The 19611-nt window shown below is 38.7% G+C and overlaps 1 protein-coding gene across 3 annotated transcripts in view; it reads left to right on the forward strand.

Annotated features, from left to right (window-relative positions):
* YLPM1 (YLP motif containing 1) overlaps positions 1-6717 on the forward strand; it is a 74203-nt gene extending 67486 nt beyond the window's left edge. For all 3 annotated transcript variants that reach the window (XR_013396459.1, XM_015144132.3, XM_077941469.1), the window contains 2 exons: positions 5793-5975; positions 6303-6717. Coding sequence is in view for 2 of the 3 variants with exons in the window: in XM_015144132.3 (XP_014999618.1) it covers positions 5793-5939 (147 nt within the window). In the remaining variant the exon portion in view is untranslated. The remainder of the gene's footprint in view (positions 1-5792; positions 5976-6302) is intronic.
* Positions 6718-19611: the final 12894 nt, after the last annotated feature.

Genomic DNA, 19611 nt, shown 5'->3' on the forward strand with positions numbered 1-19611 from the left:
CGAGGTGGCAGGCGCCTGTAGTCCCAGCTACTCGGGAGGCTGAGGCAGGAGAATGGCGTGAACCCGGGAGGCGGAGCTTGCAGTGAGCTGAGATCCGGCCACTGCACTCCAGCCTGGGTGACAGAACGAGACTCCGTCTCAAAAAAATAAAAAATAAATAAAAAAATAAATAAATTATCTCATCAAAATGTACAAGTAACTTGAAAAATTGGAGAACAGAACCTCACATGGCTAGTGCGTTAACCTTAAAGGCATTGGGAGTGGCCAGTCACTTGTGCCATTTTGTCATGGGGCAAAAGAAGCCAAGTACAGAGTAGGGTATTGAAGAGAACCTGTGGAACTTCTTAATGGATGGAGTGTGGAGGGTCCAAAGGTAGATAGAATCAAGGGTGACCCCTTGGTACTCTGGCCATGAGCACTGCATATATGTGGTACCATTTAGTGAGAGAGAGAAAACTGAGGGAGTCATAAGTCATGATTTTTGGAACTGAGAGAAATAATTTAAGTTCTGTGAGAGAAATTCTAATTTTTCTTCTAATTAAGTTAGAAGTGTAAGTGAAAATGTCAAAATGACTGTTGGATTTATTAGTACAAAATTCACCAGAGAGATCAGACTGAACTAACAAATTTCAGGAAATGGTATTTAGAAGCATGGGACTGAATGATCTTGCCCAAGGAAAAAGTATAAATGGAAAAGGCAATAGGACGCCAGACTCCAAAATTTAGTTCAGATAGAGCTAAGTGTTTCAAGAAGAAAAGAGTGTAGTCAGTTTTTAAATGATGCGGAAAAGACAAGTAAGTTTGGAACAGATAAATGACTGCTAGATGTGGCAACATGGAGGTCACTGATGATTGTAGTTTGTCATCAGTCTACAGTGATGAGGGGGCAGAAACCAGTTTGGAGCAGATTAAAGAATGAATAAGAAATGATGAAGTACAGTGCAGCATATGTAGGCAACTTTTTGAAGTTTTGCTATGAAAGGGAATAGAGAAATGAAGCTAGGGCATTAGATAGGTCTTTACATAAATGTTGAACTCAGTAAAAGTGATAGATGTGTATATCCTTTAAAACAAAATAACAAAGCAAAGGGATCATATATACTGTTCTGTACAAGTCTTTTTCAGCTATTCCATCTTGATCTTTCTATATAAGCATATACAGACCTACCATTCTTTTTAAAGGGCTCCTTAGTGTGCCATTGTTCGGTTGTACAATCAGTTATTTAACTAGTCCCTTTGTATTAGTCCATTTGCGTAGCTATAAAGGAATATGGGAGATTGGGTAATTCATAAAGAAAAAAGGTTTATTTTGGCTCATTGTTCTGCAGGCTGTACAGGAAGCTTGGTGCTAGCATCAGCTCCTGGTGAGGCCTCAGGAAGTCCTCAATTATGATGGAAGACAAAGGAGGAGCCAGCGTGGCAAGAGAGGAACCAAGGGGAGGGGGTCCCAACTCTTTTTAACAACCAGATCTCATATGAACTCAGAGTGAGGACTTGCTCATTACCGTTAGGAGGGCACCAAGACGTTCATGAGGGATCCTCCTCCATGACCCAAACACCTTCAATATTGGGGATTACAATTCAACATGAGATTTGAAGGGGACAAACATCCGAACCGTAATACGAGATTTGAAGGGGACAGATGTCCAAACCGTAATATCTTTATTGATGGATGCTTACAGTGTTTCCATTTATTGCCAGTACAGACGTGAAGGTTGTGGTGTGTATGTCTCTCTTTAAATACCTACATGCAAGTAATTGCCTGTTTTTCTACACTTCGACCAGCAGTGCTGTTATCAAACTCTTTAACTTTTGATAATCTGATAGGTGAAAAAAAATAGTATCTCATTTTTCATTTATTTACTTAAGAATGAGGTTGTGCATCATTTACCTCTATGCATCATTTCTTTGTATTTGTTTCTTAATGAATTTTCTCAGTGCCTTAGTGTACTTAGTGTACTTTGTAAGGGGCACTATTACAAAGAATCCAGGTTTCAAAACTTTTTAAAATACTGCAGATACTCCAAAGCCTGCCCTTGTTTGTGTAACTTCAAGGGATGGGGAAGGGAGAGCCCACTGCCATTTGCACCCAGCCTCACCAAAGAACTACTTGTAATGATACCTCTTACTCAAGTTTTAAGACTGGAGCCAACAGAGGCAGAAGTGGCCCTTTCTTGCAAATAATAAAGTGTAGTTCTGGTAACAATTAGTAATCTAAAATGAGAAATATTTTATCTGTTTTTACTCAGGTAACTATCGCTGTCTTCACTAAGGAGTATGTAGTGCCATGCAGTTTATTTTGTTAGGTTAGGTGACCAAAGAGAACTGAATGGTGCACATTCTAGTTCTTTAAAGTTACTCCTCTTTAACTCTCCTCCCCTGCCTTATACCTTGACTTCAGATAGTTTTTAACTCTTGAACTACTCACCAAAATCAACATTAGAGCACAAGGAGATCCTACAGGTAGTAAAGAATACAGAATGCTGTACATTACTCATTCCTTTTCTGGGCTTTCTTTGTGTCTGTGATCCAGCTTTTTACAGATACCAGGTGGGTTCTTGGGATTAACTTCCTCTATAACGAAAAGGTGGTTCTGTAGAGTTGGTTATATTCGAATTTTGCCTAAATGGCTAGACTTTAAAATATAATTTACTTTTAAAATATTTGCTTGCTTGGGTATAAAATGGTAGCTTACTTGGACTTTAATTTGTATTTCTTTGATGACTATGAAAGGCGAACATTTCCCTTGTGTGTTTGCTGAGTTTGTGTATTTTAGAAATATTTATAGTGACAGTGGATGAAATATAAGGACCTCAAACCTTTGAGTGCTAGTCGAGATTTTTCTGTATTATAACAGTTTTATTTTTACAGGAAAAAACAACAGCAAAAATGTTGTAAGTCGCAAAAGTACCTCTAGGAAAATTAAAATGGACACTGACATTTAAGAAGCCATTTCAAGCTGAAAGTCATTATTCTGCTTCTTATATTTTTAGTGGTTCGGTAATCATTTATTCATTCCATATGTTGAATGTCTTTGTATGAAGTCTATGAATGAGTCCTCTTAAGGAGCTGACATCCAGTGGAGGAATTCAACATGTAAATTAATAATTTTACTACAGCATCAGTATAAATTAGAGATATTAACAAAATACCGTAGTTTCCAAAATATTTTAATTCCAACTTCATTTGTTGTTGGGTTTTTTTGTTTTTTTGTTTTTTTTTTGAGACGGGGTCTCACTCTGTTGCCAGGCTGGAGTGCAGTGGCGTGATTTTGGCTCACTGCAACCTCTGCCTCCCAGTTCAAGCCATTCTCATGCCTCAGCCTCCTGAGTAGCTGGGATTACAGGTGCCCACCACCACACCTGGCTAATTTTGTTTGTATTTTTAGTAGAGATGGGGTTTCGCCATGTTGGCCGGGCTGGTCTCAAACTCCTGACCTCAGGTGATCTGTCTGCCTCAGCCTCCCAAAGTGCTGGGATTACAGGCGTGAGCCACTGTGCCTGGCCGAATTCCAATGTTAAAATCTTGGGCATTTATTCGCAAACATACTACTGATTTCAAAAACAACTACACACTTTTTCTTCTAATCCTACCATGTAAGGGGCAAACTGTGGCCACTGAACAAAGAAAAAGTAACCAGCCCACAGCAAATTTAAATCCATTCCCATGGCATCCTCAGCACAGTATCACATAAATGCCCAAAACTTAGTTCGTAATGATCTTTCGCTAAAATGTATATCCTTGATCCTAGGTGGCGCTAAGAGAGTATATATGGATTTTATTTATTTATTTATTTATTTTTGAGGTAGGGTCTCTCTGTCACCCAAGCTGGAGTGCAGTGGTGTGATCTCGGCTCACTGTCACTTCCGCCTCCCAGGCTCAAGCAATTCTCCCACCTCATCCTCGTTAGTAGCTAGGACTTCAGACACCCACCACACCACCATGCCCAGCTAATTTTTGTATTTTTAGTAGAGACACGGTTTTGCCATGTTACCCATGCTGGTCTCGAACACCTGGGCTGAAGGGATCTGCCGGCCTCGGCCTCCCAAAGTGCTGGAATTACAGGTGTAAGCCACTGTGCCTGGCTGTATGTATGAATTAATCAAAATAGGTACTTCAGCATTGATGGGCAGAATGCCCAAAGATTTTTCTATATGGAAGCCCACATTATTTATTAGGCTTCTTACTAAGGCCCATGAAAGACATTGAGCCATAGGTTTTCTATATACTAAAAACCTACTTTCTGGAAAGTCAGGTGTTATCAGTTTCTTCCCACTGCTATTACTGTGACTCCTCCCTTTGACCAGGTGATACTGTTAGAAGCCTAGTTATTTCATTGCCAGTCATGCAAATAGTAATTAGTGTACATTAGAGCAATAATGCATTTCCAGGTCCAGTGTGAAGAGCATGATGTTTCCATGCTCTGGTTCCCTCTCCTTGTCACAGATAATAAATCACAAGCCATGTTTAAAATACATTATCTGTGGACTTTGGTACCATGTAGTGCAAGCAACAGATTCATAGTTTCTTTTTAAGAATCTGAACTTTTACAGAGTATGTATATCTCCATATACTTTTAAAAACATATTAACATAATATGTGGCTGGGCATGGTGGCTCATGCTTATAATCATAGCACTTTGGGAGGCCAAGGCAGGAGGATTGCTTGAGCCCAGCAGTTTGAGACCAGCCTGGGCAACATAGTGAGACTCTGACTCTTAAAAAAAAAAAAAAAAAATTACAAAAATTTAAAAAAATCATATGTAAGAATATATATATTTTAAAACTCAGAATACCAATAGGAAATATCCCTGATCCATGTATTTGTAGTTGTAATCTTGCCATGGATATCAGCTGAGTCTGTTTCTTGGTCTCTCTATCTCATGAATGAAAGTAGTAATACCAGCTTACTGTTTTCCCTAAGATTAAATTTCAAGAAATATTTCTGTGTAGAGATAAATAAAATTCAGTTACTGATCTAGGGTGTTGATAGTCTGTTAGGGAGGACAGATCTGTAAGTGGATAATTACAGTACAGTGTGGAAGTTCAAAAGCAGACATATCAAAATCCAGAAGTTAACTGTGGGAAGCAGTGATTATTTGATTGGCAAAGGAAAAAGGGGTAAGTCAGGGAGGGATGACTGGACTCATGCCAAGTGGATAAGGTTAGGGAAAAGACATTTCAGGAAGAATGACTAGTACTTATATGCAGAGTTACAGAGACAAGAAATGGTGCAATGCACTCTGAGTGCTAGAAGGAAGTTTATATTGTTTGTATAAAATGCCATAGGCACTGGCCAGAGATGTTGCAGGAAAGTAGTTGGGGCCAGATCAAGAGGGACCTGAGTTCTTGGACTTTACCTGGTAGGTAGGGAAAGGAGTTAAAGCAAATGAGTCACAACTGTGTGTTTTAGGAAGCTCACTCTGGCATCTTGAATCTGGAGGGGGTGAGTACAGACAGGAAGACTAGGTAGAGATTCGTGCTTTGCTTTCAGGTGAAAAAAAATGAGGTCAGTGAATTATTAAATAAAAAGGAATGGCAGAGGAGAAAGAGAGGACAGGATTGAGCTGAACTGTTCAGGAGCTGGAATGGTTAGGACTTGGATTGGCCAGAGAGTTTTCTCTCTGTGACTTAAAATATATGACTTTTCCCAATTTTCCTGGGTTAGTTTTTAATTTTTTAAGCTTGCGGTTTCAGATGAGTCATTCTACCCCTTAGACTGTCCAGAGAGGGAGGGGGCTCTTTGCATATTTATTTTTCCTAAAGCTCAGCCTAATGCTGTGTTCTTTTTAGGTCAGATGGGCAGACCTGGAAGAGAAGAAGGATGCAGATAGGAAAAGGGCCATAGGTTTTGTGGTCGGACAGACTGATTGGGAGAAGATCACAGATGAAAGTGGTCACCTGGCTGAAAAAGCCCTCAATCGAACCAAATATATATGAGACTTAGTTTTTGAACGGAGTCATTATTCCTCTAAGGTAAGAGTACACAGTCATATAAATAGCCTACTGTGTGGTTGCTTCAAAGGGTTTGAGATAAAGAAGACAGCATGCTTTGCTAAAAATGCTCTCTTCTTGTGTTATTTTATAGTTCTGAAAGAGTAAGTATGTGCTAGTTGTTAACATTTACAATATTATTAGAAAAGGAAGCCATTTTCTACAACCTGGCTCACTTATAAAAATAAAAACCTTGAGAAAAACTTGAATTCGATAGATTTGGGAAGGAGTGAAGTGATGTTATATTAAGGGTTACTGAACCTTCTACCTGTTCTTTCCAGGTGTGACAGCCTTTTCTTTTCTTTCCAGGTGGTTCGCTTTGAGGTGATCTGAAGCCAAGGCCTCACGGAGCTTCTTTGTGTGTCACCTTGCTTCCACGTTTCAGTTATTGTTTTGTTTCTACTGCTTTAGTTTTTTTAAAGTTCTCCAGTGTCCCCAAGAGGTATTAGAATCTTGCTGTGCCCAAGCAAGACGTTAATTTTTCTTCTAACTGTTTTGGGGAGGGAGGGAGTGATAGCTTAACTGCTGAAGCCAGGTGGGGGGCCGCTGGAGGATTCCAACAGAGAATATTTCCTCCACTGTACATTGTCACAGACTATCTCTATCATCATTGCTTTGTGGCTGTTTCTGTTTTTTACTGTATGTAACTGGTAGCTGATTGTACTAGGATTAAAAACAATAAACTTTCATGATAAAGCCGATGAGATTCATGGGCTATACAGCATGGGCCCTTTTCTCTTGTTTTCTTAATTTTATTTTTATTGCTTTTTAAATATGGTATGTCCTAATTAAATGCTAGCTGAACATCCCAAAACCTCTTTTTAATTGAATATTATGTGGCTCAATGATTCCGTAGCACATGTTGTAAAACACAGGGTTCAAATGATGTTCAAAACACTCATCTTTGTTTTATAGCTGATTTATTTCTCTATCTTTGTGTCTTGAAGACTGATGAACCTTAAGTTCAAATATTCATCAGTTCCCTGGAGCATATCCATTCTGTAACATGATGCTTTATTTAAAAAAATTTTTTTATCCTCTCTATTCTTCCCTCTTTTCTTTCCTTTCTTCCTTTTTTCACTTTCTCCCTTTATACTCTGTTAGGTTTTTATTTTTTCCTGATCTGGCTTTGACTCCTGGTAGACAGAACTGATGTATTCCATGGAACTCAAGCTTGTTGCCTTACTTTGAACTTGAATTGTAGATTTTTAAATGAAGATTGCAGGGAAAGAGTAATAAAGACGCAGAGCACTCTGGCATGTAACCTTTAAGCCTGTCAGGTTTTCAAGTTCTTGCCAGATTGTTCACTACTAGAAAGCATGGCCTTCTGCACAGAATTTCCTCTCTTGTGGTTAATACCAGGTGGAACCCAGAAACATACAGAGATAAAACCCAAATATTATTCTCTTTAAACATCCTGCAAAGAAAAAAGTCATCTTTTAGCGTGAAAGATGAGCCTTCTTCCTCAAGCATCATTTCCATTTTGTAATCCAACTCAGCAATTTGTAAACGTGTTCACTGAATACTTCAATATTTTGAAATATTCTCTTTCAGGCCACAGATGAAAATCCTTTAGTTTTATGACCTACATTAAAGACTATGAATAGAGCTAATACTTAGTAGCATTTGAACAGTATCTCTTTGGGTTCAACAAATTGATATTATAGTACTGAATACCCCAGTTTAATGGAAATTCTAACAACTTTCTGTACTCTTATCTTCCCTGAAAATCTGAATTTTTAAGCAAAAGAGACTTTAAGTTCATTAAAAGTCAATATTGAATGTATAAATTGCTACATTAAATAACTTCCGCTGTTTGCAGTATTTAATAAGCTATTTTGATTGCTTATTGGCCTACAATATATTTCTGTGTACTGACCTTTCTCAACCGCCTTTTTTATGTTGAGTGACGATATGTCGCAAAATAGCCAAATAGAATTATTATTTGTACAGAGACTCATTTACTACTTTCTAAAGCCACCCAATGCCTATTCTCATCAAAAACAAAACTTCTAGAATGTGTTCTCTAGTTCAGACGAAATGGAGGCCAATATGTTCTTCTGTAGGATGCTTTATTTCAGTTGTCCTTAACCTTGTGACGTTCTAACTGACAGTAGTCAGAATGCCAGTGAAATGAGTGGTGATTACCCGTGAATCACTTAGAATCATGGGTAATTTTGCGTGTATGTGTTTTCACCTTACAGCCATGGCTTTATGTCTGTTCTCTTATACCAGGGCAGGGTGGGGAGCTGCGGAAGAGTTAACAGAGTCAGAAAGGACCTCTGCCAGTTTTCAGAAGATATCGATTACATGACCTTAGAGAATGAACATAGAGTGCTCCTACTTTAGAAAATGGGTATAACAACCTTCATGCAAGGGGATTAATGAAAAAAGATTTGGCACCAAAAAGAGTAATGGAGACAGCTAGTTGATAATTGATTTTGCTAGTCCAATGTGGGGCTTAACAAAATTCTTGCACTTACATTACTACTAGAAGCAGAGTAGAATAGGAAGTCCAAGGTACCTTGAAGAAGAAATTTGCTGTGGGTAGAAACTGCCTTGATAATACAAATATTTTAAGTTTGTTAAGAGGTGCCCTGGAAATGCAGAGGACCAATCTTGGATTCCATTATTTGCTAGCATTTAATTTTAATTTTATTAACATTGTTTTTCTTCTCTTAGTTGCTGATTTTAGTCATATGAGTTTTATTTTAAATCTTTTGTGGTGCCATGTTACTTAAAATAATCTTATGTTCGGGAAGGTTTCTGATACCTTGGTGGGTATTTCAGCTTTTTTCTTTTTTTTTTTTTGGTCAGCTCTGTAAAGATGATTTCAGACATTTTAAACTAAAAGTGAAATCTCTTGCTTAAGTGATCCACCTTTACTTGTAAACTTCCTGTGTGAGGAATTCAGTAGATGAGACCCAGAAATTTTTCTGTTTGAGAATATTGAGTGTTAAGTGCTGTATTTGAAATATTCAGGGACTGATTACAGAAATCAGAAGCCATTAATAATAATACACAAGTAGTCTATTGACACCTGATTCATATAATTTTCTAGAAGTTTGAGTTTGATTCAGATATCAGTGTTCAATCCAGAAGTTTATTGACAAAGATAAAATCTTAAATTTTCTGGTTGGATGTATTTTCCTTGTGAAAGAGTTTTGATCGTTGAGCAAACCAAAGTAGGTGCCATCTCATCTAGAGATCAACTATTAAATTTTTTATTGGATTGACTAAGATTCTCAACTTCGGCTTTCTTATTTTGGAGCCCCCTCAGTTTTTGTGTTAAGTATTGTATCCTGCTAACTGCAAGTTGCAGATATTTTGATAATAGGTGTCTAGAGCCTGGCTTAATTACTAGGATTGTAAAAGCAACAGATTCTCAGCTGAGGTAAGTTTTACTAAGCTATAGAAGGAAAATGATTTCTCATTTTTAGTATTGACAGACCCTAGTACAAGTTCAGGTTCTTCCCTTAGAAGCTGTATGACCTTAAGCAACTTTTTTTTTTTTTTTTTTGGAGACAAGGTCTCACTCTGTTACTCAGGCTCTAGTGCAGTGAAGCTAGATACAGCTCACTGCAGCTTCAACTTCCCGGGCTCAGGTGATTCTCCCATCTCAGCCTCCCAGGTAGCTGGGACTAGAAGTGTGCACCACCACACCCAGCCTTTTTTTTTTTTTTTTTTTTTTTTTTTGAGACGGAGTCTCGCTCTGTAGCCCAGGCTGGAGTGCAGTGGCCGGATCTCAGCTCACTGCAAGCTCCGCCTCCCGGGTTCACGCCATTCTCCAGCCTCAGCCTCCTGAGTAGCTGGGACTACAGGCGCTGCCACCTCGCCCGGCTATTTTTTGTATTTCTTAGTAGAGACGGGGTTTCACCGTGTTAGCCAGGATGGTCTCGATCTCCTGACCTCGTGATCCGCCCATCTCGGCCTCCCAAAGTGCTGGGATTACAGGCTTGAGCCACCGCGCCCGGCCTTTTTTTTTTTTTAAAGACACGGGTTTTTACCATGTTTCCCAGGCTGGTCTGGAACTCCTGGGCGCAAGTGATTGCCCACCTCAGCTTCCCAAAGTGCTGGGATTTTAAGTGTGAGCCACCATGCCCGGATGAAATACTTAACCTATCTGAGCTTCAGTTTCCTGCCTATAAAATGAAAATAACACAACACACCTATTAAACATTGAGATAATGTATGTAAGCTACTTGGCACAGTACTGAGCACATAGTAAAAGCTCAAAAATCAGTAGTCATCATCATCGTTACGTTTTGATTTGTTCTCACATGTTCTTTTTGAAATTCAAAATATCCAGCTGGCTTGAAGATAGTTGTCATGTTTTATAGTCAGCTATCATAAACTGAGCTATGTCATATGTAATAGTACAGTGTGTTGAAAGAGTAATTACTCAGAAGCATTTTCAGGTAACCAGTGACATTGATTTTCGGAACTAGTATGGAGGCTTGAGAGGCTTGGGTGCAAAAGGTAATTTAGTACTTACAGGGGGTTGAGTAGTAACAGAAAGTAGTTGCCAGACCACAGGTATGAACAAAGGTGAGGGCACAGAATCATTGATTTGCCTTGATTTTCACATATTCAAGAAGAAAGTAATTTTGTGAATAAAGGTATAAAATTCAGGAGGTTCAGGCGTCCCATCCATGTCAACCCCCAGCCTCCCATGACTCCATCTGTAGAGGCAACCAGTGTTAATCGAGAAAAATTGTGTGGATAAGCATTAAGTATTAATGTTTTTACCTGGTTTTTGTACACACAACACCTTATTTTTCCTTTACCAGTATGTTTTAGAGTTCATTCAGATCATACATAAAATATTCCCATTTTCTCTCCCCTCCCCATCTCCCTCTTTAGTTTTCCAAAGGTACCTTCATAATATAAAGAGGTTTACTGAAAATTTTCAGAAATTGTTTCAACTGCATCTCTGTTCTTTTCATAGCATGGAATATATGGTATGGGTATATTTGTATACAATTCTTTCATATATGTAGGTTGGTGTAACCACCCTCTACAGACTTTCTCCTATTCCCCCAACCCCACCATCTCTAACCCTTGGCAGCCACTAATCTGTTCTCCATTTTTATAATCTTGTCATTTAAAGAATGTTATAAATATGAAGTTATATAGTATGTAACCTTTTGGGATTGGCATTTTGGTTTTTTTCACTCAGCGTAATGTTCTTGAGATTCATTTAAGTTGTTATGTGTGTCAATAGCTTATTCCTTTTTATTACTGAGTAACTTTCCAGCTCATTCTCTTTTGCAGCTGCAGAATATTTTATGTCTTTACTATCATTTAACTTACAAGGTCTCTATTAATGGGTATTCATGCTTTCGTTTGCTGTTATAAATTATGAATTTCATATATACTCAATCGTTCTGCGGCTTCCTGTACTTGCCTGATTTCTAGCAATGAAGGAAAATACCAATGGCATCATTTCATAGACATACTCAAAGAATGACAAGCGCTTAAGGACCAGCACAGCACAATGGTGAACTACTATCAAGACAGTATGACAGTAATGAGATGAAGACGACACATCTTGTTTCCTGGAAAATCCTGCATGATAGGAGTCTGACAAAGCAAAGAACCATGATGTGTCTTAGAGAACCAGAATGGCCAGAGACTCTGCTGATCCCCTGGTCCACACATGACTGAGAGTTAATACCTTAGGTCACTGTTCTCAGAACCTGGATATTTATATGCACGTGCATCTCAGTGACTGATCAGATCTCAGTTTTCAGGTCCGTTGCTTTCACGTTTGAAATAATAAAGGAGCATCCTTACAGGGCTGAGCTGCTGCATTCATCGACAGCCCTTTGCCTGCGGGCAGTGCCTTGCATTTGTGATCTACAAAGAGCCTGTGGACTTAATTGTTTATAGGGAAAGGCTTGACTTTGTGTCTTCTACTTAAGAAGCTTGAACTTTTTACCAAATATTCATACTCCTTTTCCTGAAAATACTGATCTAGGCTGCAGATCCATCTCTTACCATATTTGAAAAATTGAAATAATATCTTCTGCCATAACTTGAAATTCCACTCTCAAATCTGTTATTTCTGACAGTGAGTTTGTATTTCTCAAGTAGATATGTCTGATGCTTATTTCTTTTACAGCATCTGGCTCAGTGCATGGCTCATACAGCTGTAGAGTGAGTAAATACAGGGAATGTTTCCTATGTGTATGGCAAGGGTCACAGACTCAGGCAGGTAACATGAGCAAGGCAGAGGGTGGAGACTGATAAACTAGACAACTAGATAGGTCAGGTCAGTTGGGGGCAGCACCTGCTCAGCCATAGCAGATTGTGGCCATGTGGGGGTGTAGGTCTCATATTGCCACATTCCCTGGGTTTTCAAGAAAACGTGAAAAATCTGTATTTTTATGTGAGATCTTCCAGTGTTTCAGCATGAGGTTCTTTTTGTTTGTGAGTGCTTTAGCCCGCACAGCCTGCCTGCCACATCTGACTTGTGGGCTGCCAGCTTGAAACTTTTGATATTTAGAGAAGTGGTTAGACCTTAGAGTTTGTTCTGGTGAGATCCTTCTTGTTTTACAGATGAGGTTTCTGAGACTGAAAGAAGGGAAGTGACTTACTCAAAGTCTCACCGTTACTCAGTGGCAAAACAAGACTAGAATTTGGGTTTCCTGGTCCATAACCTGGTACTTTCTTTTTTCTTAACCACAATACCTCCTTTATGAAGACCTTCATAAATTCTAGGATAGTGAGTTCTCCTTTATTGTGTGTGTTGTGTGCAAGTGCCCATGTATGTATTTACTAAACTCTGTGGACCTGGAAATACATTCTGATATGACTATCAGGAACGATGTGATTACTTCTGAACCAACTTCCTTAAACTCTTGTAAGTATAAGGTAGCTATATACCTAGGATCCCTCTGAAACGCTTACTGCTTAGTTGGGTAATTCTCATGAATAATAGAAGCTTGAAAATTAACAAAGAATATTGGATTCAATGATTGTATAAGAGCAGTGGAGTTTTCTCCACAAAGTAGAGAAAATTGTATTGTTATGCAAATAGCTTACAGAAGTATTAATTATTTTGTTTAATTTGTAATTTCTTATGTAACTAGTCCATTTGCTTTCACTCCAGTGATGAGCATCTTACTTGCTTCACTTGGTAGTGCCCCATTCCTCATCTTTTTAAGAACAAATTCATCAACTTGGCATTAAAGTCTATCAGTAACATGATCCCAGTTACTTCTCCAGCTTCCTTTTGCCCTGTCCTTACTTCATGTGCACTACACTGCAGCTACACTGTGTGACTTATTCCCCAGGGTTTCTGTTGTTTCTGCCTTGCTTTTCTCATCCTTTAGATATTATCATTATCAGCTGGGCATGGTGGCTCACACTTGTAATCCTAGCGCTTTGAGAGGCTGAGGCAGGCAGATTGCTTGAGCCCAGGAATTTGAGACCAGCCTGGGCAACAAAAATCTCAGCTGCAGTGAGCTGATACTGCTCTCCAGCCTGGGTGACAGGGTGAGACCTCATCTCAAAAAAAAAAAAAAAGCCAAACATGGTGACTCATGCTTATAATCACAGCACTTTGGGAGGCCGAGGTAGGTGGATCACTTGAGGTCAGGAGTTTGAGACCAGCCTGAACAACATGGTGAAACCCCATCTCTACTAAAGCTATAAAAATTTTCAGCTACTTGGGAGGCCGAGCCAGGAGAATCACTTGAACCCAGGAGGCAGTGACCCAAGATTGTGCCACTGCACTCCAACCTGGGTGACAGAGCAAGACTCCATACCAAAAAAAAGATTGGTGTTGGGGAAAACTATCCCAAGGCCCAGCTCTCATGGTACTGCCTCCCTGAATCTGTTCCTCATCTTGTTCCCTCCCAGCTCTCAGGCATTGTTTGTGCGTGTCCTACCGAGTAGAGTAACATATATATCTTTCTCCCCAATCCCTACCCACTTACATGCAAGCTCCTAGAAGGTGAGAACTATGTTTTACTCATCTTCCATCCTTGTAACACATAATATGCAGTATCTGTTACATATAGTTGCTACTCAAGAAGTATATTTAGAGTTGATGACCTGGTGAATTTTAAGTATAAAATTAATGTAGGTTCATATATGTATAATTTATAAAACCAATTCTTGTGTTTGCTTTTTCCCTACCTCTGTATCTTCCAGCTGGTGGCATATCCATATTTAAGGCATAGCAAATTCAAATGCCTTCAAAAGACAGGAAGATACTGTAAATGAGAGAATTGGCCAGTAATTTCATAATATATTTAGTTGTATTCTTTCAACAGAAACATAGTTTGTTTGCAGATTAGACGTAGAAATAGTCTTCAGTCTTATGGAAAAATACTCTTTCTCATTCTCAGAACTTCTGGCACTCTCAGTTTTCCCGCCTTTGGTAGAGACGTAAGTACAGTATTATTTTTTCTTTACTGTGAGAAAAACAACAGCAGAAGCAGAATAAAACAGGGTACTTGACTCTCTCAGTCTCAGGGTTCAGGAAGCAGTAGGGTATGGTGGAGGCTGGGATGGTGCAGAGTGCTTGTCCTGTCTCAGTGGACAGTTCTCCAGCCAGTGGTTGGAATGAAGAAAGGTAGAGCCATTGTTACTAGATGAAGATGAAGTGGAAGTCTGGATTTTTATGTGAAATAGTCACAGTAGAAACATCACATCTGGAAGCCACATGTTACCAATAGGCTGTCATTTTGGGACTTTTCTGACATTAAAGGATGATAACAAGTCTGAAAGACAGTTATGGCAAAGAAGATATTTATAGGAAAGGAAACATCAGGTTGTATTACATACAAATATTTTGAGCAGCACCTTTTTACTGGTATTTTGGAAAAGCGTTTCTGTCTTCATTGAGCCAAGTGGCAATACATATGTAATATACTGATGCTGAATTTGCAGTGGGTTGATTTTTGTGCATTGCCGGCTTTCACATGGAAGCATGAATATTGTCTCCCTGCTACCCCTTTTGAGTGACATCCTTCCAGTGCTTCCGTTTCTCAAGTTGCAGGTAAGCACCTTGGGTGTATACAGTTAAATAGTGGGCACATACCTATCCCAGGAAAAGAAGACAGTGAGAATTCCCTTTGGTTAAGTGGAACAGCTGAATGGCCATACCTGGATGCAAATTTGATCAGAATTTTCTGCTCTAAACCCTCCACTGCTTTCTACTATTTCCACTGAGGAAAGAGGATGTGTGTCACTAAAGCTTTGTTGGCACCTGTCACAGCTAAGGTGGGTATAATTATGTTTAATTTCTTAAAAGTGTTTCTGAGCATCATCTTTTTCGGATTCATTTATTCTAGCCAGAAGATGTGAATTCATTTCCATTATTAAGAAATGAAATATTACAGATAAAGCTCAACACTCCCCTCTTCCCTGTAAGCACAAATACCTTGAATCTTAGAGGTAATTACTGTTATCATTTTGGAGTGTGGCTTTTTCAGACCTTTTTGTGTGTATTGTATACATACGTACTTGCCTATAAAAATATAGTTTTACTGTTTTTTATATGACTGATATTCTTTACATACTGTTCTGCAGACCCACTGTGTCTTGGATACACATACATATGCAGGTGTGTGTGCATATATATATATGTAAATATATATATAGGTAAATATATATACATGCGTACATGTTTGTATATATTCCATGATATGTGTATAATGGATTACTTTTTCCTTTGTGAGTTTTTCACTGTCATACCAGTGTTGCATTGAACATCCTTATAAATGCCTTTTTCAGGCTTATTTTCAAAATTTCCCTAGGGAAAATACAGAAGAATGGAATTACTGGGCTACAGAGAAACCGTTTCTCCTTTTATGTTCTCCTAATAATTATCTACATGTGTGTTTTAGAAACAGTCTTAATTTAACATTGGGGGTTTCAAAAAAATTTGTTTTCTCGTTATTTTAAAATTCCAGCTTTATATGCTGCCCTCATTTGAATTCTGCCTTTTGAATCTAGATTTGGAATTGATATGGATAAACAAAATAGGTTCTACGCAGTAGCGATAGTTCATAACCAATACGCTTTTGGAATAGATGCTCTTTCAGTCTTGGGGAAGGTAAAATGTCAATTGAGAAAATGATCTTTAATCATGAAGTTCTTTTTTCCAAGTCATTCTCTGCTCCCTTTGGAATTATGACAACTTGGATCCAGAGGTGCTATGAAAATATTTTGTTACATCATACCTCTTCTTTTCATACAAGTTTGAATGATCCTGGAAAATACAGTTTTTGGCTCTGTGCCCCTTTCAAAAAAAAAAAAATGAAATCTGGAACACCCACTTTTCTTAATAGGATGTAGTTTGTTTGGGTATTAAAGCTTTGATTAAAAAGGACATACTTTGAGGATTTTCTGTTTCTCACCTGAGCCTTCTGTTTTCACTAGATATGAAACTGAGTGCATTGACAGGGCCTCTACTAGACCTGAAAGGCAGCATTCCCAGTGTTGATTTTCAGGGCCAGAGGGAAGGCTGGCATTAACTCCTGGATTGATAAGGTTCTGGTGGAATAATTGTGTAGATTCCAAAAGACTCGAATAGATGATAACTCCTTTCTCTATGTATGCATTTTTGGAAGAATGATGAAATATGAAAAGTGTGAAGAGTTGTGCACTCATGTGGTGGTTTTGACCTGGGGAGATTTTAAAACTCCCAAAGCTCAGGCTACACATCATAGCAATTAAATCAGAATCTAGGAGTGGGACCCAGTCCTTGGTAATTTTTTAAAAGGCCACCACGTCATTCTAATATGCAGCCAACTTTGAGAACCGGTGGGGTAAAGGGGATTTTAAATTTTATTTCATCTCTAGCTGATGATGGGTTCATTAAGCAAAATTTTTGAAGGCCCTGGTCTATTGGTTAACTTTGCAGGTGTGAAAGATATAGTTGTTGGAAGGATACTTGTTAATAAAACTCTTTAAATGTGCAAAAGAAAATCCACCTAGCCTGAAAGAGTTAATGTGGCTTCCAAAGGTGCTTGATAGCCAAGGGAACAGCTTAGGCATAGGGACAGTTTGGCTTCTTGGGAGCTCATAAAGCCAAGATTTAAAATGCCTTTTAATCTAAAACATATGTTTGCCCGTGGGCCTGAAAACAAGCCTAGGCGTTTTCTGTTGTGAAGTTTCCTCACGATAGACAGACATGAGTTGTAGTCCAGTTTTATTTAAACTTGAAAGCTTAGAGGAGAAATCTGGTGTGTGGAGGAGGTTGTAGATGGGAGAAGAGAAGTGCAGTGGGTGGGCAGAACAAATTATTTTTCTGTGGCTTGTCCTTTCTGATTTTAAGGAGAGCAGAACTAGTTTGTAGTTCCAGTTATCAGAGACAAAATGGAACAAACCTCAACAAAATGAGAATTGCTATTTTCAGTAAGCTAGATTGTATCTCTCTAAATTAATCTGCTTTGATACCTAAGATAATTAATCTCTATTTGTGGCGTAAGCGTCCTTATAAATACACTCTATGGTGGTGTGGACTTTTTTGGGTCTTCTTTAGAGTACGTCACTCCTTCAGTAGAACTTTTCCCCAAAGATTCTGATTTCTCATTTAAAAAATTTTTTTTTGTTTTGAAATAGTTACAGATTCATAGGAAGTTGCAGAAAAAATGTGCAGAGAAGTCCTAGTGTATTCTTCAACCAGCCATCCCCGATGATAACATTTTATACAATGAGAAGTGTGTGTCAAAACTTTTAAAAGCCAAGAAGTTGATGTTGATACACTCCACAGAGCTTATTCGGATTTTACCAGTTTTACAAGCACTCGTGTGTGTGTGTTTTGTTCTGTGCAGTTTTATCTCATGTAGCTTCATGTATTTGTGTTTGGTTCTGTGCAGTTTTATCTCATGTAGCTTCATGTAATCACTGCCACCATAATCAAGATTCAGAACTCCATGTAGGAATGTGAAGAACTGTTAAGAGAATGAGTATAGAATGAGTCACTTTGCTTGTAGTCCCATCATGCCTTAAATTCAGGACTTTATATTGTTGGGGACTACCTCTTTGAGGGAGTAAGTAGCATAGCTTTTGCAACATGAAGTGGCTTTTTAGTCTTTTTTTTTTTCATGAGGTCATCAATATTGGTGCTTTTCTCAGTAACTATGCTTTTGAGTAGTTAAAGCATGGTCACTTGCTTTATTTGAAGGGAGTAAAATGAGAAATATACACCCCAGAGCGTCAGAATCTGTTACTGATCTTAATGTTGGTACAAATTGAATGCTAGGAAGTTCTTTTTCTGCCACACTTCAGAACATTTGAGACCTACTCAGTAAATAGTCATATCGTTTTAGTCCTAAAGAAGTCCTTTAGTAAGAAGACTATTGGCCTCCCAGAGAAATGCCCTGATGTGTTTGAATTGAATAGGCATGGCTTTATAATGAAGAAATAGAAACAGTCACTTTAAATAGCATTTTCTAAGCATTGAGTCAACCTGTCAAACCTTGCCTCACATTTTTTAGGTGATTACTGTCTCCACAGCATAAGGATACATAATCATGTCTACCATTCACATGGCATGAGGATTTAAATTGTCTTTGCAACTAGTATGTCAAAATTAAAGTATTTTAGGAAAGTCCAGTGTTATTACACTTTCTGTTCCCAGGACTTGCTGATAAATTACAATCAACAAAGCAGTTTGCATTTGTGTTCTGTTCTTGTACCTACATCCCACTGCCTACCTTAGAAATTCTTTTTTGGGGCACCATTTTTGGCAAGAATTCTATAGGAAATAAGAGTTTCTGGGGTTTGTTCTGATTGGTTCAGAGTCAGCAAGCTCAGCTCTAATGAAGTAATAGTATGTGTGAAAAGAAGTATCTAAATGCCAAGATAGGAATCTTGAGCAAAAGCAACTTTGGGGTATTTATCAAAAATGCATTTTGCTTGATGTAATTGTGTTTTTTTGTTAGAAATTTAATACAGTAGAAGTCAGCAAAACTTCATTCACAATCCCATTGTCTCATAAAGCTTGATTTGAAAAAGACAATGTAGAAACAGACTAGCCAGAAGACATTTAGAGCCTTAAATATTCTGATAATCACCATCCCACACTCATGAAAGAGCAGAGGAGAAGATAATCGACATTAATGACTATAAATGAAAAGAACCAGAAAGGAGGCTGGATTACTTCCGTTCAAAAAAAGCAGGTTGGGTGTGATGCCGCACACCTGTAATCCCAGCGCTGGGAGGCTGAGGTGGGCGGATCTCTTGAGCCCAGGAGTTCCACGCCAAACTGGGCAACGTGGTGAGACCCCATGTCTACAAAAAATAGCCAGGCGTGATGGTGCATGCCTGTAGTCTCCGCTACTCAGGAGGTTGAGGTGGAGAGGATCCCTTGAGCTCAGGAGGTGGTGGAGGAGCTCAGTGACCCAAGATTTTGCCACTTCACTCCAGCCTGGGTGACAGAGCAAGATCCTGTATCCCCCAAAACAACAACAACAACAACAAAAAAAACATCTTTTTGAAAAAATAATCCTGAATATGGATTAAACTGTTAAGGGTCGGGGGGAACCAGGATTCCAGTTATGTTTCCCTCCCCACGCCTCACCAACTCAAGAAAGCAATGAACCAGCCCCTTTTAACAAGTGGAACAACTACAGAGATGTTTTGAATAACTGTACAG

The sequence above is a fragment of the Macaca mulatta genome, chromosome 7, assembly GCF_049350105.2.
Source record: "Macaca mulatta isolate MMU2019108-1 chromosome 7, T2T-MMU8v2.0, whole genome shotgun sequence".
NCBI classification, from domain to species: Eukaryota; Metazoa; Chordata; class Mammalia; order Primates; family Cercopithecidae; genus Macaca; species Macaca mulatta.